Source organism: Ostrea edulis, chromosome 8, assembly GCF_947568905.1.
Source record: "Ostrea edulis chromosome 8, xbOstEdul1.1, whole genome shotgun sequence".
Lineage (NCBI taxonomy): Eukaryota > Metazoa > Mollusca > Bivalvia > Ostreida > Ostreidae > Ostrea > Ostrea edulis.
In genome coordinates, this window is record NC_079171.1 from 40204147 (window position 1) to 40229608 (window position 25462).

At 42.9% G+C, this 25462-nt stretch overlaps 2 protein-coding genes and 1 long non-coding RNA gene across 3 annotated transcripts; 2 read left to right on the top strand and 1 right to left on the bottom strand.

The window, feature by feature from the left end:
• The first annotated feature begins 5762 nt into the window (after nucleotides 1-5762).
• LOC130049692 (uncharacterized) lies at nucleotides 5763-6545 on the top strand. The gene has a single exon (XM_056147609.1). The coding sequence runs from the start codon at nucleotides 5763-5765 to the stop codon at nucleotides 6543-6545; it is 783 nt and encodes a 260-aa protein (XP_056003584.1).
• A 2215-nt stretch (nucleotides 6546-8760) lies between these two features.
• On the bottom strand, nucleotides 8761-10164 carry LOC125656815 (uncharacterized protein F54H12.2-like). The gene is made up of 2 exons (XM_056147610.1): nucleotides 9193-10164; nucleotides 8761-9000 (listed from the first exon to the last, which is right to left on the bottom strand). Exons 1-2 carry the CDS (start codon nucleotides 10162-10164, stop codon nucleotides 8761-8763), a joined length of 1212 nt encoding a protein of 403 aa, XP_056003585.1.
• A 13745-nt stretch (nucleotides 10165-23909) lies between these two features.
• Nucleotides 23910-24477, top strand: LOC130049079 (uncharacterized). Its single transcript, XR_008797605.1, has 3 exons — nucleotides 23910-24065; nucleotides 24194-24322; nucleotides 24450-24477. It is a non-coding gene; the product is annotated as an uncharacterized LOC130049079 (long non-coding RNA).
• Nucleotides 24478-25462: the final 985 nt, after the last annotated feature.

Below are 25462 nucleotides of genomic sequence, written 5' to 3' on the forward strand. Positions count from 1 at the left end.
ATCTCCCAAAGGGTGTTGTTAATAGGTATAAATTACCCCTTTTCTGAGTGTAAAAAAGAAAGGGCATGTCAAAACATTGTGTAGTCTCTTCTCTATGAGTGCACTTGACCTTTGGGCCCTCACATTTAATAAGAAACATCTTCGTCTTATGAGTAGTTTATATCTATGATATAGTGATTGTAGGTGGAAAGGATAACGCTTTAGAGCCCGGAAACAATATTGCTACTTCAATTTTCAGTGTGCTTGACCTTTGATATTTTGACCTTAAAAATTCAATAGGGAACATCTTCGTTCCATGGATAGTCAATATGTATGATATAGGGACTGTAAGTGGAAAGGATAACGCTCTAGAGCCCGGAAACCATTTTCTGGCTTAGTGGTTCTTGAGAAGAAGATTTTTAAAGTTTTTCCCTATATATTTGTATGTAAAACTTTGATCCCCCCTTGTGGCCCCATCCTACCACCGGGGGCCATGATTTGAACAAACTTGAATCTGCAATATGTCAGGAAGCTTTCAGGTAAATTTCAGCTCTTCTGGCCCAGTGGTTCTTGAGAAGAAGATTTTAAAATGACCCCACCCTATTTTTGTGATTATCTCCCCTTTGAAAGGGACATGGCCCTTCATTTGAACAAACTTGAAAGCCCTTCACCCAAGGATGCTTTTGGCCAAGTTAGGTTGAAATTGGCCCAGTGGTTCTGGAGAAGAAGTCGAAATTGTGAAAAGTTTACAGACAGACGGACAGACAGACGGACGGACGCCGGACAAAATGTGATCAGAATAGCTCACTTGAACCTTCGGTTCAGGTGAGCTAAAAACTGGCATGTAAACAATTTAGATTTTGAGAATTTTTCAAAATTGCGATATTCTGTGATTTTTTTCTGAAGGATGTGCGCAGATTAAACAGCAATTGTGTATGTTTTCAATTGAATATCTTTAAAAATGCTCTCGGTAAATGAATAGCTATTGGTCTTTATATATTATAGCTTAATATAATGTGCTTTGGTGCAAATTTTAATAAAACATGAGATCATGCATTCTTGTGTTAAAATTTGGCTTTTGCATTTGGGGGTATATGTGCTTTGTAGCACATAGTATAAAAATAAACCCGCAAAGGTATGTTTAATATGGGTTTTTTAGTTAGTTTATGAATTGTTAAAGTTATTTAAATGAAAAAAAAAAATTGATTGACAGAAATTTCTAATAGTATTTACCTACCTTAATTCCTCTTACTATGGTTATAAATTTCACCCCAGTTTTCATTGGTTCTGTTTTATTTGAAAGAAAAACAATCGCTTAATGATATTGTCACAATGCACTGTTTACATCAACCGCGTTACATGAATTGGCCCAAGTAATGTTATAAGATGTTATTGGTCTTCGCTCGTCTCAACGGTCACACCGTAAACATATGAATTGTCAAAAGTTATAATGGTTCTAAAATACATATGTACATGTATTTGTATGGAGTATATGAAACGGTAGATTCTGAGAATGACTTCCCGTTCTCTATATAAATTCTGCTTCCCTTGTTCATGATAAGCCTTCAGAATTTACAAAATCCTGATCTCCTCACAATCTGATCAAAACAATATCTTTGATCCGCTCCAGTATTCTGATGTCACTTAGCTTGACCTCTTCATAACATTATTGCATTATAGCAACACTCTCTGAGAACTGAGTCATGGTGACTGCTTTATTGGTTAACGTCAGTAGTATAACGCCTCCCGATAGGGAGTTCAACTGAGTGCACTTTTTATGCAAATGAGGTCAAGCAAGGGCGTTTTTGATTGGTCAAGCGGTGTTGGGGTCAACGGAGTGGTTCAATATCTAGGACGGGGTCAACCCCAGCAGGGGTTGTAGGCCGGGTGTCGGGTGAATAGGTTGGCCTATGGCCGCTGGTCTAATTTTAGCATGCGGTACTTTCGCTTTGAGTTCCTGGAATGAGTTCCTGCTATTTTTCTGAAAATCGGTATAAAATCCAGTGAAATCCTGTGTATTAAATCTAAAGAATAACACAAGGTTTTAAGTTGACATGTTTATTAAAGAACAATGGTACAAGCATAGAACAATGCAAAACAGTTCAATAAGCATAAAAACAGTTCAATAAGCATAAAAAAACAGTTCAATAAGCATAACAGTTCAAGCACAGTCCATTACTTTCTGCTGAGTTTCTTCTTCTTTTTTGGCCGTTCTTCAGTAGGTGCGGGCGGATTCCACATCTCTAACGGTGTGTATTCTCTCTTCACAGGGGGTTTTGAGCCAGGTACGGACCCAATCATCGCATCTATCTCCGCTTGTTCTTCTGGACACTCACTAATCCAGTGTCCTATTTTTCCGCATTTGAAGCAAGGATCCTTTTGTTTGGTTTTCTTGCTGGTCTGTTGAGAATCTGCTGACCTCGATTTCTTACTGGTCTGCGGATAATCTGTTTTCTGTGGGCAATCCGGCGACCAATGTCCTGTTTCTCCACACGTGTAGCACGGGTTAGCAGTGTAATCTGGAGTGTATTCCTTCCTAGGTTTTTTAGAAGTCAGCTCTTCCAGCTTCTTCAGTAGGATTGTGGTATGATTTCCAATCTCATTACTCAGCACATTAATGCGGTTAACGATCCCGTCTAGTGTCGTGGTAATGATGGCGAAATCGGTCCTGCTCATGGGGGAATCTTCTCCACCGAAGGGGAGTTTATCGTATAAGCCCATCTCCAGTCCCGTAGCATCCTGTGAATCGGGAAAATAGAAGCCTAATCCGGGGTCTGTCGGATTCTGGCTAGGGAGGTAATCCGAGGTCTGGGCTATCTTCTCTTGTCGAGCAACGTGGTCTGAAGGCGTGAGATTGAAGCTCGTGGTCTGGTTCGAGGTCTGGGCCATCTTCTTCTCTTCTCTTCTTCTTTGAGCAACGTAGTCTGGAGACGTGAGCAAGAAGTTCGAGGTCTTCCCCAGTTCAGTCTTCTGATCGTCACTCTTAGCTTTCTTCAGTTCAATGTAGTCTTTCTGTGGCCCCATCTCCTTCTGTACCAGCTGATCTATTTTCTTCTGAGCTTTGTCCACAAATTCTAGTTGTTTCTGAGCCATGTCTTCTGGAAGGTGATTGAAGATCGAATGAGGACTGACACTGGGGCTCCGCTTTTATAGCCAGCAAAATGTCTAGACTATTCTGTCTCGTGGGGGGCACGTGGGGAGCACGTGGTTGCATCATCTTTTTCTGGAAAAACCGGTTTCAGCTAGAACATCGCGCGACCAGCGCGTGCTAGTGCACTAATTGAACTTGAAAAGCCGGTTTCTCGCGACCAGCGCGTGCTAGTGCACATTGGTACACATTGACTTTAGTGGAATGGAACTTATATTGGTGTTTAAAGTAGCCCTAAAAAGGGCTGTGCATGAAGTTTTTATTTTCAAAAATGGCCGGCTTCATACGCAGGTTCTTCTATATACACGTGTAAGTCATGATCTTCGGATATAATGTGTTGTACTAATTGTCGAGCTCTTCTCCCGGGGAAACGTATCTCTTCGACGGTTTCCCACAGCCAGTGTGCATCCCAAAACAATACCCATACACTTCTCCGGTGACGTGGTTTCTCCAGTCGAATAAATCCCGATACTTTTTGAGTGCCGTTCAATAACGTGTAAAACTGGTAAATCATGTACTGTATGAGGGGGGAATTTTTCAGGTACATGTCACTTAAACGCAGGTAAATATCCTCCACTGTTTCATGTGATCGCAATACATAGTCAAAACACCAATTTTTAGATCGGCCCCAGCGTAATCGATGGCGACATCTCTGTACTAAATTGTCCCAGATCTCCATCTCGTCTACATAATCTTCTACTATGGTTAAATTCTCCACTTGTTGTATTCCCTGGCGGCGGCGTCTCGCTCTTAAAATTCTCCGTGTATCCATGACTGAAGGTCAGACAAGAATGACTGTAGAAAAACCAGCTGACGTACAGGTGTTTGATCACGTGGTGCAGGTGTTTGATCACGTGATGCATAACCTTTACCTATAAATACAGGTGTTTTCTGAACGTTCGTTATTTACTATGGGCGGCAGTGCTACTACGAGAATAAATGGATATAGTTATGTACTACAATGTATGAACGTGGCCTTACATAATCCTCTCATTCAAAATGCTCGTCAATTTGTACAACAGATGTCACCGGAGGTCAGAAATGTACATAGTTTTCAACGGATTGCTGATTCATTAGCGGAGAATACCAATACGGGACGTTTACTCATGATTTATTTGTATGCTGAGGAATTGAAACAGAATCTTCCAGACCAGATGAGTGACATTGATCGGATCTTACGCGATTGTCTACAAAAAGGATTCGTAGAACTGATTCGTATGAAAGGAATGGCTGCCCTGTTATAAAACAAGAACGTTTTGGAATTTTTTCATTTACAAACCATGGCTGAAAGTGACAACATCGCAGAAAAAGCGCATAACCATGCATTAGAATGGGTCGAGAAAATGCAAGACGATACGGTGTTTCAATTCGCTAAAAATTTTCTGATAGCGGGAGTGTTTCCAATGACTCTGGACGAATATACAGATCTACGGAACCGGATATACATCAATCTCTATAACGATGCGGGATTGATGTTAATTTATGTCCTGGGGGAGGAATTCAAGAAACGCATGCCTGAAAAAACCGCCGAGATTGAAAGTATCACCAAGGACTGGCTTCGAGAAGTATACATAAAGTGTGAAGAACTTAATTCATTTCATTTATTCCCGGAGGATGGCCAGCAGTGACCACATCACAGAGAAAGCGATAGTTTATGTATTGGATTATCTCACAGACATTCATTCTTGGCAGATTGAATTTGTGTTACACTATATGCGAGAAGAATTATTTCCCATCAGCTTAAAGGACTATCCATGTCTCTGTCAGTATTTGATCGAGAACCGGATCACCCCGCAAGCCTTAGTATTGATTCATTTAATGGGTCAGGAATTGAAACGAATTCGACCCACAGACAGAGCAGAAATCGAGAAAATCAGACTACGATGTCTTCGAGAGATGTACGTCAAGTTAAACGTGTGACTTTTAATCTGGACAATAATGAAGTGTATCGGTTACCCGAAGAAGACCGGACAAGTATCTGGATGACTGTAGTCGCTGATCGATATCGATTTCGACGCAGGATTCGAGAAATGGAAAAAATGTTGGACCCTATTTTAAAAAGACATGTGAATTGGTGTTGTGTGTGGGAGTTATGTATTTGAAATATGTGACATGAATAAAATTGTTTACACGAAAGCTGTGTTTGGTTGAGTCTCTCAGAGAAGGGTTTATTTGTTGAGGAATCCAGAAAATCTTAAAGGTAGAGTGAAAATCGAATCAAATAAGGTGTTTTCTATCGAATAGACCTTATGAGATGTTTTTAGGGATGTACATGGTCGAGAAATAATTTTTTAAAGAGGTGGTGAAGAAACATTGAACCTCGACTCGAGCTCTTTAACCTCTGTTTCTTTGAAAACTATGCGACGTAGCAAAATAAAAATAAGTTTAACGAATTCCCCGCCCCAGAATCTATCAGATTAAATCTACCATGCACAGATATCGAATGTCTAGAAAAAGACAATGAGAAAAAACTCTCTACTCGAAAGCACAAATCCGCCATTTTGACGGCCTCGTCTCCGAAGCGAGGGATGTTTTCGAGGAGGTCCGCGCTTTCCTGATATATACCGGCGCACTCGCCAGTTCGCTTCACTGGTGATCCAGCACAGGTTTGAAGGATTTTAAAGAAGAAAGAAGAATGGCTGCAAGAAGAGACCCGCTCTACAATTTCCAGACCTTGCCTGGGTTTCGGTACCGGCTCTTAGTGGTGGCTGAGGAACGGGTAGGGGAGAATTGGGTCGTGCGTTCTGAGAACGACCTGAGCACCTTCTCCCCTTTCGACCAGAGTGGGGTCCGTGAGATCATCTGTCGGGTGCGGGCAGAGTATGAAGGGAGGGGACGCCGCCGCACCGCTCGAATCTCCACGGCTACGAGACCGCGCCGACGGGCCCCACAGCCACCCTCACCACCACCACCTTACTCCCCGGCGACGCCTACAACACCACCACCAGCGATCCCATCGGCACCAGTGGAATACAGCCCGGTGCCGATGAGCGACTCACCAGCGTCACCGGTGGAGTACTCACCGAGGTCACCGTCCCCCGCACCACCTTCCAGCCCACGTCAGAGTCCGTCGCTGTTGGTGGCAGGCACGTCATCACCACCGAGACCAGCAGCCCCTGCAAGACCCCCACCACCTACCATCCGGTTTGCAGGGAGGACTCCACCACCGAGACCAACCCACGCACCGGTGGCAACTCATCCCCCGACGAACCACCCTATGACTGTCCCTGGCTGGGCAGATAGGGCGGTTCCTATCTGGTTTAAGTGCCCTGTCTGGCAAGACAGGGTACACTCCGGTATCACGTGTAGGGGATGTGGGCAGCGCCCAGCTTGCTGCTCGTGCGTGGAAGAGTTACAGGAGCGGCGACACACCCGGGGACGGTGCCCGTTATGCCGGTTTACCGGAACCAGGGATTGAAAAGTCGGTCCTTAGGACCAAACGGCCCTTTTCAGGGCCACCAACTTTTTTGAAAAGACACTTTTTATGGCAAAAATCAAGAAACACACAAGTTTGTTTTAAAAAAGTTTTATTAACACAAGTAATAGCTAGAATAAAGCTATAATAAAGTTACATTTTCTTGACAATGTAAACATGTTTATGATACTGATAAGCAAAGTCACAAATCCATTGTCTAAAATGAGTCCAATTGCCTCCGGCTAATCCACATCCAATACGATAAGGAAACGCTAAAGTCTGGTAAGACAAAGTGCCTAATTCCTGTAAACATTGTTGAAACCAAAGTTCACGTTGTTCGGGGGTATCGGCATACAGGGGTAAGCGTTGAGTGCCTCTCCCGTAATCCCATTGCGCTAACAAACAGATCACATCAGGATGAGTAGAATGAGGCATAATACACACAGTACCCGGTATTCCTCGATCCGCTGCTATAGCTAAATTTCTCCGTCCTAAAGGTTGTCGGGTCGCATACAGATTAGCCCAAGGAAATCGGTCGGCAATACGTTGACTTAATCCATGAGGTTTCACCGTTAAACAGTTACATTGTTGTACAATAGCATCCACCCAAGGTATAGATAATACATCTCCTCGTAGATCCGTCACCGACATGCTGGTTGACAGGTCTCACAGGTACACGTTAACCGGGGTTCTTGACTGTAAGGACAATGTTGAAACAGGTGGGGTTTAAACTTTCTCTGAGTCCAGCGCTCTCTAAACTCCTGACAGATCTCACAGGTACAGTCCTTATGTGCTATTTCATCTTCAGGGGTGATGGTACAATGCTGCGGACACTTACACGGTAGCCAGGGTTCTCTAGTGTGACCACAACATTTATAGACAAAGGGACAATAATTCAGCTCTGCCATATACTCTATCCACTTATGTTTGGCCAGGATGTTTTCTTTTTTATAATGAAAACACCCGCAAGTTCTCCAAGGTCCTCGGCAATACCCACACACTAGTACATCTTTCTCATATTGCACGTACCGTTCAAACGACATGATTGAGAAAAATGGTAACAAGTGACTTATTTATATAGTGTTTTTTTGATGAGTCATCAACATGACGTCAGCCATCTGAGGTAGGGGATGTTTTCGAGGACGTCCGCGCTCTCGCCTTTTTAAAACGAGCGCAACGTCAAAAATCGGGCATTCCGATTTTTTAAAGGAACCAGAACTATGAGCCGTAGAGTAGGACCAGACCCTACAGTGAATGATTATTGTATCAAATGGGAGGAGGATTGGGAGCAAGAGATTGCCCCGCCGGCCTCACGGGAGGCTCTTCCCCCACCGCCCATGAGCCAGGATCTACCCCCGCCTGAGGAAAACTGGGACGCAGAGTTAGAAGTGGTGCAACGGCCTCCGGGGAGATTGTTTTTTAAACACGGGTGGTTGCCTGTTTTTGTGTTTGACCACGAGCAACCCCCGGAGGAGCAGAAAAAGAAGAGAAGAAAGAAGAAGAAGAACAGACAGTGAGGGGGACCGAGGAGAAAAGAAGAGAAGGAGAAGAGAGAAGAAGAGAAAAGACCAAGAACAGAGAGAGAAAGAAAACAGCCCTTTTCAGGGCTACCCATTCTTTTTGAAAAGACATGGTTGATTACAATGACAAGAAAAAAAAAAAATTTCCAACGTTTTATTAAACTCCAACTATGAACAATAACAATATCATAGTTTACAATACATTCAGTCTTTGACATTGACAAGTTTGTCCTTGATGGGTTCTCGGTTTACGGAAGGTCTCTTTAAACCAATCCGCCACAAAACGATCGCGTTGTAAGGCCGTGCCTTTCCAGGGAAGTAACCATTCTTGTACGGTGCTTCTATGTCGATGGTGTTGATGTAAAAAATACACACAGTATTGTCCACAGACATCCGTATTCAAATCTTGATAACAATGGGTGTTATGAATCCAAGTCTCTCCGTGGCGTTGAATAAAGTCTTGGATGTCTTTATGGCTGGGAGGTAATCCGTAAGAATCAAAATATTCGACGGTAGGGCTACTCAAATACAAACAGACCCAATGCGCTCCAGGGCGATCGTGAGGGTCTGTATTCACCACGATGGCTTTGTGATGAGGTAACAGCTCAGGTATGACATCTCGAGGATACACACCTGCAAACGCCGGTCCTAAATCTCGTTGTAAAACATCTCTCAATTGCTGAGTATCCATCTCTCTCTTAGTAATCGATGCTGACTTCTCGTTGTTTGTTGATTTCTAGCAGATTGTCGAACACGGCATACACCACACAGTTTAAGGTCCTGGCTACGTTGGCGGCAAATTGCACTTCCACTCTCAAGTTCCCCGTCTGTATGAGATGAAATTTATCCGTCTGGGCTTCTTGATCTTTCGTGAAATCCACACACCAGAGGGTGTAACCGTTTTTATACTCTTCCAGGGTAATGTCCGGAGCCCAGTCCTGGCCTAATTTTCCCAAGCCTTTGTACAGACTCAAATACGATCTCAGGTACTGATCGTCGGTGAAATTAGGTTCCAAAGGTCGGGTTTCCATCATTTCTCCATTGATACTGATTTCTAATTTCTTGACTCTCTCATTTTGGAAATGAAAGGGGTTTCTGGTATTATCCCCATTAAAAGCAGCATTGTCTACAAAGCCCAACACGATCAGTTTAGGCATCTGTCCTTGAAACAGATGATCGGTGATTTTAGATTGGGTGCCACTAGGAATGGTGAAGGTTTTCACTTCCACTCGTCTCAATGGATATTTCGCCGTTTGAGTACTCAGTTGCTGATTGATGAGATTAATGATACTCGGCACAGGTTTGACTTTCCTCACCCACAAGATCATACTTTGAATGACCACTTTCCCACTACTCCCGGCATCGGTCATCATGTAGAACTGGGGTCGAGCGCGATTGAATCTGAGACGGACATCCAAACCATTAGGGAGACATTTCTCTTGCTCAAACAAATCCAGATGTAATCGATCCATCAACACGATCTCCTTACTGTCTGTAATCTTCTCGTGACGTTTTCTCAACCCTACATTCTTGGAATCATCCGGATACTCGGGAGTCGGGATGACGGCCGCGATGTTGACTTTGTTAGACACTACTGCAAATTCCACAGGAGTTTGAGCCAGAGCTTCTAATTTGACCTCATCCATATGTCCTGCCGTATCTTTTTCCCACAAGCTACAGGCTCTCATCTGGGTTTCCAGAGTCTTGGGTGCATAAGACAACAATTTCTCCAGATACGCTTTGTAGGGATAAGTATCCGTCCCCGGGGTAATGACTTTTCCATTGAGACTGACATCGATTTCACTGAACAAGGAATGTAGAATGTTATTCACGGGGGTGGAGGTCGAATGGCCTCCTGTGAGATTCGTTCCATTGGCTTTCGTGAATTTACAGACCATCTGGAGATAAGTTTGGGATAAATCCAGATATTCATCTCCTTGTCCTTTGATTTCAAATTCAATCGGAGCCGTATCCGAGTTGAGGGTACTGGAAATGGGGTAATATTCCATCCATTTCGAATCTTCTAAAGTGACGTTGGTCGGGGGCACTTTAAACAGTTCTAAACTGCTGGTGCCACAAGCGCAAGATTCTCGGTGCATCATATTGGAACGATGTGTTACTCAGCGTGAACTGGGATCAAATGTGTTCTGGTCTCCTTCTCACTCCCTTTTTATAGGGTTCTCAGTCGAAAATATCCAGAGAGCGTTTTGGCTTACCCCTTTTCACTAGCTTCCTACCTCCCTTCCTAGATCGCTTCCTAGGTTGCTTCCTAGGTCTCTTATGAGGCCCTCCCCGAGCTAAGATACGTTGTTTTCTTTTAACAAATCCTTTTCCTTCCTGTATTTCCACCTGTTTTCCCACCTGTTTTCTTTTGAGGGTCGTGGTTCCAGGCTTCCTGAGTATTCCTGTGCGTGCTTTTCTTCCTCGTTTGGATGGGGCTTTTCGAGATCTTCGCCTACGGGCATACCCTGCTGTCTCTTTCAGGGCTTGGGCACCGTGTGTCTTGAGAGCGTCTTTGAGTGATCGTTTATTATCTAACACATCCATCCCTGTTTTAGCAGCAGCCTTTAAGGCACTTTTAGCCCCCGATTTGAGTAAATCGGTGAAAAATCCTTTTCCCTTCTGCTTTTCAGATTCTGGATCATATTCTTCTGTTGGATGGCTTCTACGTCGTCTCCTCTGATAAGAGCGATAAGGGTGGTCGTAATCATAATATCTCTCTTGATAGACAGGACGCTGTTGTTGTTGTTGCTGTTGTGCGGGGGCTCCACCTAATAATCCACTGATCAGGGGACCCGCCACTTTGCTGGCTATTCCCAGCAGGGCTCCAAGCCCGTGACCCTGCTGCCGTATTAAACCTTTATGGTAGTGCATCTTGATGTAAATGAACTTCGTTAGGGGTTACACCCGCTTTTTATACTTTTTACGCCGTCTCTTTCTCTTCTTTCCTTGGCCCGCTTGACCCACAATGGCATTGGCAATCCATGGAATGAGAAACCAGATTCCGTGTCCTTTCTGGCGTCTGACTCCTCGATGGTACTTCATCTTTCAATACACTTCGCGGAAATGAAGTTTGACTAAGGAGCGCCCATTTAAAAAGCCCATAGGACGCCCTAAAGAATTCATGATGTGTACCTCAATGGTATCGAAATATTTCTTACTCAGTTTCAAATATTCGGCTCGAATCGGTTCCCAACGGGCTTGTTGTCGATCGTCGTATTGACCCGTACAGGGGACGACTCTCAATAATTTCAATTTGTTGGTGCCCACCACTTGAGGATCCACAATGTCACAATACACATACATGGCTTTCAGATTGTCGTAGACATCCATGGTCGTGTTCCCCAAGTAATTCACGTTGATCCATTTCGTCATGGTTTCATCGCCCAGGATCATTTTGTCACTATCCAGACCTAGCTTGTACGCTAAGGGCGTAGGGAAACGAATGCACATGGGGGTGGATCTCAGTGTTCTCCCATTAAACTGATACTCCACACGATCGTACTCGGAGTGATACACTAAGATCTGGTTGTTCCCCTCTTCGTTAGGATTCCCTATCTCGCTCCATACTTTCCACAGGGTTCTCCTTAAGGCTTCGTTGATTTCATTGATTAACGCCAAAGGTTGTGTATAAGCTCCGGGTCGGAAGTGAATGCGAATGATATCGAAGGGAAATAAACTATCCCCTCCCTCAAAGAGATGGGACCATGGCGTCAGACGCCAGGGGACCACCACCTCACACCTGGCCATCGTGACTTTGCCCATATTCTCTGTCTTAAATCTTTCCCATTTATAAGTGTTGGGATCTTGGACATGTTTCGTATACGGATCTGGAATGAGAACGTCCACATAAGCCTCGCTATCCGATACGTTTTGTAAGTTGGCCGAGTACATCATTTCGGTCAATCCGACTTCCCATGCTCCATCCGTTAAGTCCATGGTGTGTGGCAATAACGTTTTAAATTGAGCAGTCGTATTCGTCGGAAACGATTCCATCGACCCATCACTCAACAGAGTCATGTAAAACCCTTCTCCTCCAGCCATGATGTCTTAAATGAGACCCTGTCTCTGTTTCCTTCTCTATTTATACACAACACCGTTTTGTTTTTTCACAATTTTTATTTGAAACAACATACAACATGACAATACATTGAATTCATTCTTCTTGATCGCGGCCACCACCCCACATCAACGCATCCGAGTCTGGTAACGTCAGGGTTCGTCTCGGGACTAAGCGTCGTCGCATCACCAGATAGTGTCGGGTTCCCCAGCAATCGGCTACATCATAACCTTCATTGATCATGTCTTTGAAATGTCGGAGACAGTCCTCGGAATGGTCAAACCAAGGACTCTCATTTAAGGTCCAATCGGATTCGTCTTGTCGTCCCATCAATCCCCAGAAGGCTTTGACTTTCCAGCAAAACTCTTGATACTTGGTCTTCATGATAAAGGCGGACCATCCGTGAGGTATCAGTATACGTTTGTACAAGTACACCGGTTGATCTAACACTTTGTGTTGTTTACAATGCATCAAACACATCTGCTTATCCGCAAACCATGCCGTTTTCTTTCCCTCTTGTTCCCATGCGTACTGTGTGTTAGCCATGGTGAACTGGTGAATCTGAAGAAGATCGTTCCTGTTTTATACTCGGGCTCGCTAACGTCATTTGTGGACTAGGCATGACGTAGCCTACGAGAGAACTTAAGGTGACCATCCAAAAATCGCGATTGGGATCGCCTAAGGCTAACATGACGACCGAGGTGATAATGATGGTTAAACACAGGAATAATTGTGCAAAATACACAATTTCTGCTCGAGGGACTTTTTCACCCAAGAAAGTCCACTGGGCGGTCATGGCCGAATGAGATCCGCTTGCGGAATCCATGAATCAAAACTGGGAGGATATCCTTTCCAACGCACTTTGACTTCTGAAATGACTTTTTTTCCCACACGCCGGTTTTTATACCCTAAGATTTCCTCCACTTCATAGACATCATCGTCTTTAATCACTTGTTGTAATTCCTTCTCGTAAAACGTTCCTTCTAATTCTTCCCCGTGATCATCTTGAATGCGATAGACGTTTCGTCCTGGCACTTTTCTAGAAATGGTAAACAGTTCTTTGGTCCAATTCGGTAAATATCCTTTTTCAAACGTACGTTTGGCTTTACTAATGCGTACACGATCCCCCACTTGCAAGCGACTCGTGGTATCGGCACTCTGTTTTCCATACAAGGTTTTCCATACGGTCAAGACATTCTTGGCATTGACTTGAGCAGGAGCTCGCCGGATACTGCGATGATAGGTATGATTGTAACCATACACCAGATCGGCCAAGACATCGACATACCGTCGTGTTTTATGACGTGTAAAATACCGCCACATGCGTGCTTTCAGCGTGCGTTGAAAACGTTCCACAATACTGGCTTTGGTTTCGGCATTACGGGTCGTAAAGAAATGAATGGATTTGAAGGCTTGACGAAATTCTTTATTGGTAAATTCTTTTCCTTGATCGGACTGAATGCGCACGGGGCGACGTCCCTCTCGAAAAATCCGTCGTAAGCCTCGTATCATTTCTTTCCCCGTTTTCTGTTTTAAAGGCACGACCCAGGCATATTTAGACAGCACGTCAATGGCACATAATAAAAACGTATACCCATTATTGTCTTGTTTCAAGCTGGAGACATCGGCTAAATCTAATTGCCATTGTTCATCCATATCCGTCACTCGTGTTTGTCGTCGCTTGAATTTCCTCCGTATCGGTTTATGCAAGGTATAGGTATCTTGAGCTTTCACCCATTCTCGAATTTGAGACAGGGTAATCTTGTGTCCTAATTGACGCACTTGACGATACAACGCCTGGACTCCCCCATACCCTGTCTTGGGATCGTAATACAGTCGCTGTAAGATCTGTTCTGGTTTCATGGTAGATTTAACCATTTTCCGATCTCACGTGATGTCTTTTTACTAGCCTCCCAGATATTTTTAGGGGTCATCATTCGTCTGGGAGTTTCATAGAACGATTGGTCAAAACCAGAGATTTCTTGAAATCCGCTCTCCTCTTCCTCTAGAGGTCTAGGCGTACTGATTTTCCCTGGTTTGTCCATGGCTTTTATAACATCCCGATTGTTCACATATCCTTTGGGAGCATGAGTCTCTTTTAACGCTTGAGCAAATTCCTCTAATCCCGCGGGGGGATCACGATGTCTTAAGGGTCTTCGTCGTTGGGCTTCGGTCATTAAATCCACAATATTGGAATCAGGAACCCTGCGTCCTCTATAACTGATTTCTCCTTCTTTATTCCAAGTCACCACTTTGGATTTCTTGAGATGATCGAGTAATAAACCTGCTTTCTTTCGACCCGGTTTATTGACGCTTTTGATAATCTGTTCCTCCAAGTCATCGGGTGCTGAGGCGGCTGAGGGTGGTGAGGCGGCACTGGCTGCACTGGTTGGTGAGGGCAGAGTCGCTGTGGTGGGATGTCGAGCTTGTTGTAAATATTGACGATAGCGATGAAGTTGATGCCCGTACAACCCCACTTTTTCTTTCTCGGTTAAATCATCTCGATGTTCAATCTCGTCCAAATCACTGCGTAAACCAATAGTCGAGGTAAATTCGGGAGGTTTAGGTAATTTGCCTTTTAATTCGTTGAGCATCGCTTCCGGTACCAACACCATTTTTCGACTCATGATTTCTTACAAATTTTGCCACACACAAACGAACCCAATCCTTTTTGGTGGATGAGTATACCTCGTCGTTTTTTCACGGGTTGAGGGTGGACTAAGCGTCTTAAGATGTGTTTCTTTCGACCCAGTTGTCGCTTCTGAGTAGGAGTGAGAGGAATCACCCCTTTTAATAGATTGTACACAATCTCACAAATCTTTAAAATGCAGTCATTGGAACAATGTTTCAACACCTCTGTCTTTAATTTGCTGGAATAGTGAGGAGCCGCTAACGTCTGCAAGAGCGGTAAATGAGGTCGTAATCGACATTCACACTTCTTCGTATGAGCCATGGTAATGAAGGGTGGGGCACCTTCCCCCTCCTTTTTATACCTAGTCCAGGACAATGGCACTCGGATGTTTAGGATCAAAACGCTTGTGATGGACGGTCTCTTCGTGACGATTGCGGTTCTCTCTCGCATTGAAGACCAGAGGGCAAAATTTACATTTATATTTCTTTTGCACCTGAACCGGTGTTGAGGTGGTTAAGGGTTGAAATTTCATGCTTCCAAAGGTATGAGCAAAACTCGGTAGAGCAGTATCACTGGTTCTGGAACTTCCTATAGGCCCATGCATGGGTCGTTCCATTTTCTTTTGAGCTAATCCGGCTTTCAGATTGGCTAACGTTTTAGTGACCTTGGGGGGAGTGGCCTTGGGAAACGGCATCTTCACAATGAGAGAGGTTTTCTTTGGAGCCCAATTGGGAAACGGATTCTTCATCCTGAGAGGTGTCTTCTTAGGGGATTTCTTAGGGGACTTCTTAGGGGACTTCTTAGGTGTCTTCTTAGGTAAGCGAATAATGAGTTTAGGAATTCTCTGAGGTGATTTTTTAGCTTTCTTAGCCCGTGGTTTCTTGGTTTTCTTGGGTTGTCCCCCACGGGGCTTACGGCCTGTTTCCCATTTGAATAAATGACGGATAATGGTCCCTCCTAAGAATCCGGCGCCTCCTCGTTTCAAAATGGCTTTTTTACGCTCTTCTTCATTGGACTTCTTATCGGCAATGACACTCAAGTCTTGGCGATGGGATTGAATGAACCGCTGAGTGATTTTATTGCCTGGTAAGACGCCTCGCAATAAATTTCGAGCTCCCATCGCAAACCAGTTGAGTAAGGCTCTACGTCCTAATTCAATGAGATGGCTCCGTTGAACGGGATCCCGTTCCCGTTGTAAACGGCGTAACGTTTTGACTAATTTACTCTTCGCGGAAGGTCTACCCATGGTGAAGACTGTCTTTCAAATGATACACCTACCCATGATGTGACATTATTTATACTCTCGGGGGCATGTGCACAGCCAAGTTGGTAAAGAGTTGACTTCTTAATCTTAAATCGTCCGACGTCTGAGGACTCAAGTCCACTAGTAAATACCCGTGAGGTACACGGGTGGCGTCCTCATAGGCTGGAAGTAAATGCGGCATTTGTAATTGCCGACTTAACACCCCAATCTGAGATTTATCTCGAGGATTTTTAAACAGCACAAGATAGTGAGCATTCAGACTGATGGTACGATGTTGTACTGCTCGATCAAACAGATTTTGTGTGATATAAATGACACTGGTATTGCGATGATGCGCTTTGCGCGTAAACCAGTCGACAATCGATTCGATGGCTTTACCTCCCATCATATCATCAAAAATGAGTAGATGACGCGTACTGAGATCCGCCACTATCTGCTCATCGTCTTGAGGTATATTGCGGATAAAAGTGACCTTGTCCTGTAAGGATTCGTACGCGGACTGCCATTCTCGATAACACCATACTATCTTTTCGGGAGGCGGTGCAATCCACTGCGTATTTTGTACCAGTTGCTTCACAAATTCTGTTTTACCCGATTTAGAGGGTCCAGCCACCACCATGGTAAATTCATGTTTCAACTGAAAAGGCTCAAGTGTCTCGTAGGTATACATCTTGATAAATGACACAAGTTCATGGGATCATACATATTTATTAACAAATAAAAATACGTACAGCTTGCTCAACACTATGTCTACAAATAGGACATTGTTTCAGTCCCGTAGCACATATAGCACAAGTACATAAATGACCACAAGGTAAAAAAGCTATTCTCAAGTCTCTTTCTAAACACAGATGACATTTCTCCGTCGTCGTAGCCGGATTCTCCACACTGTCTACAGACAAGTCTCCCCAATCCTTCCCTGTGTCTCGCATTCGGCTAACGGCGTCGAACATTTGGCGTACCCATTGTTTGCCCTTATTACACTTCAGGTAAGGACAGTGAGGATACCAATAAGCATGTTGTATCCAAGGATTGTCGACAGCTCCCCAATGGTGAAGTCCAAAGTTGCAATAAAAACAGCACGTGCTATCCCCGTACCCTTTGTAAAAGTATCCCGCTTCTGCAATGGTAGGTAATAGCTTCTGCAAGTGTTCGGGAGCATTTTCAAACGACGCTACTCGATCTGACAGTAGAGCATAACGTGGTGTACCCGGGTTATGTAGTGATTCGTAGTCCGTCATTTTTGCCGACTGATGGTTTTCTCTAGCATGTCCTTTTTAATACCCGTAAGGCAGTGTGTCATAGTTATGAATACGTTGACGTTTATCATACACCATGCGGTATTTCTTCACCAGAGGAATGGTTCGCACATCATGTTGGCGGGTTCGTTGAATAAAGTGCGGATAGCGGACATGGACTTCTTCTTCTTCTCCTTTTAACATTTTTTCCAACGTATCGAGAGACACGACTCTAGAGGCACGATAATTGAGTGTCAATCCTTTGACTTTGCAGACAGATTTTCCCCCCTGGGTCTCGTATGCATAATTTTTGGGCCCGCCCGACATGTACTTGATGATACGATCTCCACCCAATTCATCGGTCCAGCCGCCTAAACTGTTGATAATGGTCGGATTGAACTGGGTCTCGTCGTGCTGATAGACGATACTATCCGTGTCAAAGTATAAGACACGCTCTCCCAAAGGCTGTAACGTCTCGTACAAATGTAAACGAGCATGAGCTGTTGTAAAACACGCCAGCACCACGTTTCCAAAGGGGCAGTCTTCTAAAAATTCTTCTTTCTCCTCATAATTGATCAGCATCATATCACATTCGGGGCGTTCACGATTTTCTAAGAGTTCGATGCCTTTGACTTCTAAAGTGGCATCTTGTAATTTCTGTTGTAATTCTTCTTCTTCCGTGAGATACAGGGATTTGGGTAATTGTAATCGTTGAGCAAATTTTCCCCACAAGCAATTTAAAAAGAGTTTGGCAATGGTTCTTCGGACAGGATTTTTCTGGATGTCTGCCGGGTTCATGGCAATGCCTTCTCGTTGCTGAATTTCCTCAATGTAATGTTGCTGCTGTTGGGCTGTTTGACAATCCTCGGGGAATCCGGAAGCTTCTTGTTTAATTTTCAAAAAGGTGTTGATATACGCTCGAAATAAGTGGTCACTGGTTTTCTCAAAATGCCAAACTTCGTAAATGCGGTCGAGACGATAACCCAGATCTAATGCTTTGTGAAGTTCGGTGGTCACCCAGGTGCCAGTGAGACTGCGTTCAGAATCGGTGTGCTGGCACCGCTCGTCGGGTCCTAAGTTGCGCTGTTCCGCACAGGTGCGGCATAAGGGAAAGAGTAATTTACCCCCGGTCTTGTAAGGTAATACGGGGTGATACAACTCTCGGGGTGGGAGGACACGACAACGAATGAGCCCGAAATAGTCTCTGACATCGGTGAAATGGCTGGTGATGACTTGGGGATGTTGGACGGGAAATGGCTTGTATTTCAACACGTACGGGTACAGGGAACAGACATCCACGTATCGCATGTCACCCTCCTCACAATACAGTCGTGTAGCATTGGTCCGGCCTCCGTACAAAGCGTCACGAGGATTCAAAGGATCTTGTATATCGACTCCTTGTAAAAATTCCTGTAAGTCGGGATTGGTCTGGGTCTGACGATCAAACTCGTGTTCCCATATGCTCACGACTGTATAGCCTTGGTCTTCTAAAGCACTGGCTCGTTTTAAGGTGTCCAGGTAGAGGTCTTGATACGTATGCTGAACACGATGAGGATGCATGTCAGTCAACAGATTCGGGAAACAGGTGGGACAGCCGTGCCAGTAACAGCCATAGAATTCGTACACGATACGAGATTCCTCATCATACCCATCTACTGTATAGGGTCCAAGCGTGACTTCGCCCCCATTTCTAGCATGTCGTATGCAGTGATGTTGATGTTCTAGCCAGGCGAGCCATCGACAAGCTTTAGCTGAATATCGTCGTGCTGGCCGGTAGCCCATATTAGGAATGATGGCGATGGTATTTTCAACCATGAATCCTCGTCGGTAGGCTAAATTAGCCGTGCTGGCAAACGTGATGGATTCTTGAAAGGGGTCTACTTCCACCAGATCAAACAGGGTGGACTTGAAATGGGCACAACACCGGCGTAAAATATCCACGTCCGAGATGCAGTAAGCTAAGAATTCTTTCTGGAAATCAAAGACTTTGCCCTCTTGTTGATGGTACCAAGTATAGAAGGCTTCACGATTGGCGGTGGACATATCGTCAGGATTGTAGAAATGAGCGGCCGGGTAAGGACCCACATACTGCTGGTTCTCTGTCGTGTTGAAAAAGTGCGGGAAATATCCTTTTTTCAATTCCGTTAATCCGAAAGCAGAGGGCATCTTGGCAAGAGCAAAGGGTAGAAAGTTGTAAGAATCGATGAATCTCAACCCCAAGACTTGCATGGATAAGATTTTACTGCCGTTCAGGATGACGGTGGGTTTGATACACGCCGTGTGAACCAGGTAATTCAAAATAAACTGCCCATCGTATCCTTTGAAATTGTGGGCAATGATGGTGGCTTCATCGTGTTTGAGTTCCACATGGCCTTGCTCATCGGTCTCGCTCTGTAAGAGCCATTCCATAAACTGTTTTAACGTGTCGGGTCCTTGAAATAGGAAGCGGCGTTGTGATCCGAATCCTTCACAATGAGAACAGGGCTTGTCGATATCCACACTGTCGCAATGTTGACACACACGTTCTGCCACGCATAAATTGGGGATGTGAATACCGTTTTCCTGACTGCATTCGAAATCGTAATAAATGTATATTTTCAACTCCTCTTCTTCTTTTTCTTTCTTAGGTTTGGGTTTCGTCTGTACAAAGCAGTGATGAGGCATGGTGACGACTTTGTGACAGATGCGGCATTCGGTTTGACCCCCACACGCGTGGCGTTTTAATAAATGCTTGGACATCCATTTCTGACACTGGTTACAGCGCCCCATTAAACTGCAGACCGTGGTCGTTGTATTACTGCTGTAGGGTTTTAAATGGTTCTGGTAACAAGCTGCATTTCTGAAAAATCCCTTACAATGAGGGCAATTCGTCTGAGTCCCGTCCGGGGTACAGGGGGTATCGGCTAAACAAAATGAGCATCGATGAGGACAGACGGTCCGATGATCTTCAATGTGACTGTAGCCAACATCGCAATAGTATTTGTTTTCCGTCACTCCAGGCATAGACACAATGGCATCGTAATGCTCGTTATCCAGCAGGATATTCAAACAAGTCCCGTGCCCCGGTCCTTTGTAAATAGGTTCCAGTCGTAAACGAGTTGTATTCGTTTTGAATTGAAATATTTTCAATCGATACTGTGGGGCGAGCGCGTGCTGTAATTGTTCCCATTCACGTGGCCCACACGGCTGGTTCATAACACACCCAGCTTGTTCCATCAAGGCTATCGCTTCTCGTTTCTGGTCGAGAGTTTTGAAATCCCCTTTTCTCATGCGTAACCATTTCGTTTCCCATGCCGGGTCGTTTGATTTCTGGCTGTGTAGACGTGCTACCACAATAGCCCGGGACAAGCAGAGAGAATCCTCAGGATTTTGAATGCGAACGATCGCTCTCTTGGAGTTTTTGAATTTTTCCTTTTCCACATGCAGATGTTTTTTCTTAGTGCACCCGCTGCCTTGTGGATATTTGACATGGAAAAAATCCATCTGCACTGCCCCGTCGGTGATTAGGAATTCCTTTTTAGATTGCTGGACGGATTCTATTTTGTTCAGAATTTTGTCCTCGTTGAGCTGATTGGACTGCGTAAATTCGTACCAAATAGCTGAATCCAGAGACGGGTGTCGAATATTTAAACGTAGATAATCATTGGGATTGCACTGCATTTCCTGTTTCACATTTTTTAACATATCCCGGAAGAGCCGACGAATGAAGGCTGTATTTTCCTTCTCTGGAATAGGTTTGAAGGCAACATTGTAGACATTTTCCTTGACTTTAAATTTCCGTGATTGACGTCCTCGTTCCAGTTGAATTTTGTAATAATCCGAAATGAGTTTCTTTTCCCCCACTCCCCGCTGTAAATACTGTAGTCGCCGTTGATTCTCTCTGCGGAGTTGTAATTCACGCTGCCGTTGTCTGTTCAGCTGATCATTCAAAAATCTCAATCGCTGTTCAATATAACTCCGTGGAAGTCCAGTAGGTAACTTGTCTGACATGATGTCGAAAGTGACACCCAATGCACCGCGCGCCGCTTTATATATTACCTGTAGACAGCGCTGGGTAAAACTAGGGACCGTGCCAGCTCTGGGGATTGTACCATTGTTCTTTAATAAACATGTCAACTTAAAACCTTGTGTTATTCTTTTAGATTTAATACACAGGATTTAATACACAGGATTTCACTGGATTTTATACCGATTTTCAGAAAAATAGCAGGAACTCATTCCAGGAACTCAAAGCGAAAGTACCGCATGCTAAAATTAGACCAGCGGCCATAGGCCAACCTATTCACCCGACACCCGGCCTACAACCCCTGCTGGGGTTGACCCCGTCCTAGATATTGAACCACTCCGTTGACCCCAACACCGCTTGACCAATCAAAAACGCCCTTGCTTGACCTCATTTGCATAAAAAGTGCACTCAGTTGAACTCCCTATCGGGAGGCGTTATACTACTAACGTCAGATACACAGTATGCAAGGCTGTAGTTCGTCTCACCATTCCTGAACAGAATTATGATAAACTTTTAGTATGTATTTGTAAGTAATTTACGAGGAGATGTGTAGTATATATTTGTAACCATTTCAAAGTCTGTAATAAAATACAATGAATAAAAAACAATGGGATTGTTTGTATGTGTCATTCATAAAAGAAATACGCAGTGCCAAACCTAATATTTGTGGAACAAGAAGGAGGTAATTATGTATAACAGAGACCGGATTTACAAATAAAACATGCTATGTATGACGGTAAGTTATGTGAACATGCCTTGTATTTAATTATTGCAATTTTTCAAAACGATAAAAATTCCACTGCTATGGCCCTGAGCGCTCAGCATAGGTCTAAATTTGTGATACTTCACCTACAACTGGTGACGTCTCAATTATCGACGGAATGAAAAACAATCAAACAATAACAACACATTGCAACACAGGAACGGCCGAAAAGAATTCCGAAACAGTTAATTGCAGTCATGATAATTAAACTGAAGAATTGAAAAATAAAAAGTCAGTTTAAATTTAAAGTTTTGAGTTTATTTGCAGCATTGCTTCACATGTATTTAGGGCCTAAAGTTTTCATGGAGTAAGGACAATATGGCCGATAGTTTTTGTATCATTTAGACCCTCTGTCCTATCAAATTGCATTCCAATCTGAATCACTGATTTTTCAAAACGATAAATTTAACCAATCCTGAACATTCAGAGAAAAACGTAAAACACTAACTGCAATGTTTTGTGGTAAAATATTTTATTATCCACGTCTCTACACGAGTGTCACATTCTCAAAATGAGACGCAAGACAGAAAATACTTTAAAGTTCAAATTTCATATACATGTATATATTTGCAAACATTTCATTTGAGTATTGATATTCACAAGACTCTTATGTGCTCTACATCAACACAGCTTAAGGAGGCATGCTACATCAGAGAAATCGGATATGGATGAAAAGTGGAAGATATGTACATTGAGGATATAAAATTGAAATTTTTTAAATTTACTTCTTTTAGTCAAAAAATGCAGTTTCAGTAGAAAGCAATCTGAAAAAAAAATTAAAACCCCTGCTAGACTTGAACACGCGATTTACAGTTCAACAGTCAACGTGCTAACCTACTGAGCAAGGTGATGATTTTTCAAAGGATAAAATTTACAAGTTGTCTCTCCTTCACTCTGACATATTTCTGAATCACTCCAATTCGAAATGACTGGACTTTGCCATGTTGTCTTCTTTGTTTGATATTATCAATAATGATATGAAATATGTTGCATTTTTAGCTCGGCTCAAAGAGCTAATGCTATGGCCATTTGTGCGGTGTGCGTAAACTTTTTAGAAAAGGGGCTATAACTCAAGAACCCCTTGGCCAATTTTTTTCAAATTTGTTACAGAGTATCATTGGCCCAAGGGCTTTCATACATACTAAATAGAGGGATGTGACCTTTAACAAGGGGAGATAATCAGGAAAATACAAACAAAAGTAGTGGTTGCTAAAAAATCTTCTTCTCAAGAACCACTGGGCAGATTATCACCAAACTTACACATAAGGATGAGGATATGTTGTAGATTAAAAATTGTTCAAGGCATTACCCTGGGGCAAAGGGCGTGGTCTCAAGGTCACTTCAAAGTTGACCTAAATTTATATTTCCTTAAATCTTTGATATTTTAGTCATTATAAGGACTAGGATCATCAAATTTTGACAGTTGATGCATCTTAGGACCTTGTGTCAAGCTGTCTCAAAAGTAGGTCACGGTGACCTACTTTTTGAATTTTGCAGGTATTTATTTTAAAATTAATTTTGATGCATATCTTGGACACTTTGAAGCCTATGATCATCAAAACTTGTCAGTTGGTGGATCATGGGACCTTGAAATGCGTCAACTGAAAAATAGGTCACCGTGACCTACTTTCTGAATTTTATGGCTTATCATTTATAGATATATTTGAAGTTGTTATTTCAAATACCGAGAGGTTTAGAATCAGCAAATCTTGTAAGTTGATGCATCTTGAGGCCTTGAAACATATTTATAAAAAAAAGTAGGTCACAGTGACCTACTTTTTGAATTTTGAAGATATTCAAATTTCACATTTTCAATTTTAGATGCATATTTTGGGCACTGTAAAACCTAGGATCATCAAACTTTGTCAGTTGATGCGTCTTCAGTCTTCGGAGTGTATCGACCAAAAAGTAGGTCACTGTGACCTACTTTTGGCATTTGACAGTTATATTTATATATTTCAGTCACTAATTGACCTACAATCATCAAACTTTGACAGTTGATGCATCTTGAGTCTACGGAGTGTGTCGACCAAAAAGTAGGTCACCTTGACCTACTTTTCGAATTGGACGGCTATATTTATATATTTCAGATACTATTTGACCTACAGTCATCAAACTTTGTCAGATGATGGGTCTTGCATGTTCGAAGGGTTTCGACCAAAAAGTAGGTCACCTTGACCTACTTTTGGAATTGGACGGCTATATTTATATATTTTCAGATACTATTTGACCTACAGTCATCAAACTTTGTCAGTTGTTGGGTCTTGCATGTTCGAAGGGTTTCAACCAAAAAGTAGGTCAACTTGACTACTTTTGGAATTGGACGGCTATATTTATATATATTTCAGATACTATTTGACCTAGTCATCAAACTTTGTCAGTTGATACGTCTTGCATGTTCAAAGGGTGTCGACCAAAAAGTAGGTCACCTTGACCTACTTTTGGAATTGGACGGCTATATTTATATAATTCAGATACTATTAAACCTAGTCATCAAACTTTGTCAGTTGATGGGTCTTGCATGTTCGGAGTTCGCTGACCAACAAATAGGTCACATGACCTACGATTGGAATTTGACAGCTATATTTCAATATTCAGATACTAATTGGCTTAAAATCATCAAACTTTGTCAGTTGATATTTCTTGGGTTCTCAAAATGTGTAAACCAAAAAGTAGGTCACATTGACCTACTTTTTTTGAATTCTTAGGATTTAACTAAAGATTTAGAATACTAAGAGGCTAAGAATAGAAATGGTGGGGTTGTACAATTTATCAGAAGAGCGATTCTAGGCCCTTGGGCCTCTTGTTAATATAGTTTTAAAAATAACGCAAATTTGTCATCTACTGATTAAGTATACATGATAATAACTTGAAATACTTCATCATACTCTTGAAATATAATTACATAATAACAAAATCAAACCTATATCAGCAATAAAATGTTATCAAACTCGCTCAATTGCACCTTTTTGTATTGTTTCATTCATAACAGTAATAATTTTCGATGTCCGTGAGGTTTCTAAAGTTGGTCTTTCACATATATGAAGTTAGATATATTTTTTTAAAAGCATGGCTAAACCATCGAATTCTAGCTAGCGTCTTCATAGTACCTCGCCATCTTACATGTACTTTTAAGCATGCCTTGTCTTAGGACCTTAACGCAGACCACCTCACTATGGAGTAATAGCATGGGAGCATGTTCAAACATGGAAATGGTAAAAAAAAAAAAATCGCCCAAAACACCGAGGACATTTCTCAGGGAGTAGTTCAGTCATTTTTCTTTCATGTGATGGTGGTCACTGCATGTTTGTCAAAAATAATACCTGAATATGGCAATTGACAGGAAGTTTACTTTCAAAAAACAAATTACCATATAAATGATATCCGCCTATAAGTAATAACTATCATCAATGCAAGCAAGAAGCCAGGAAATGTTA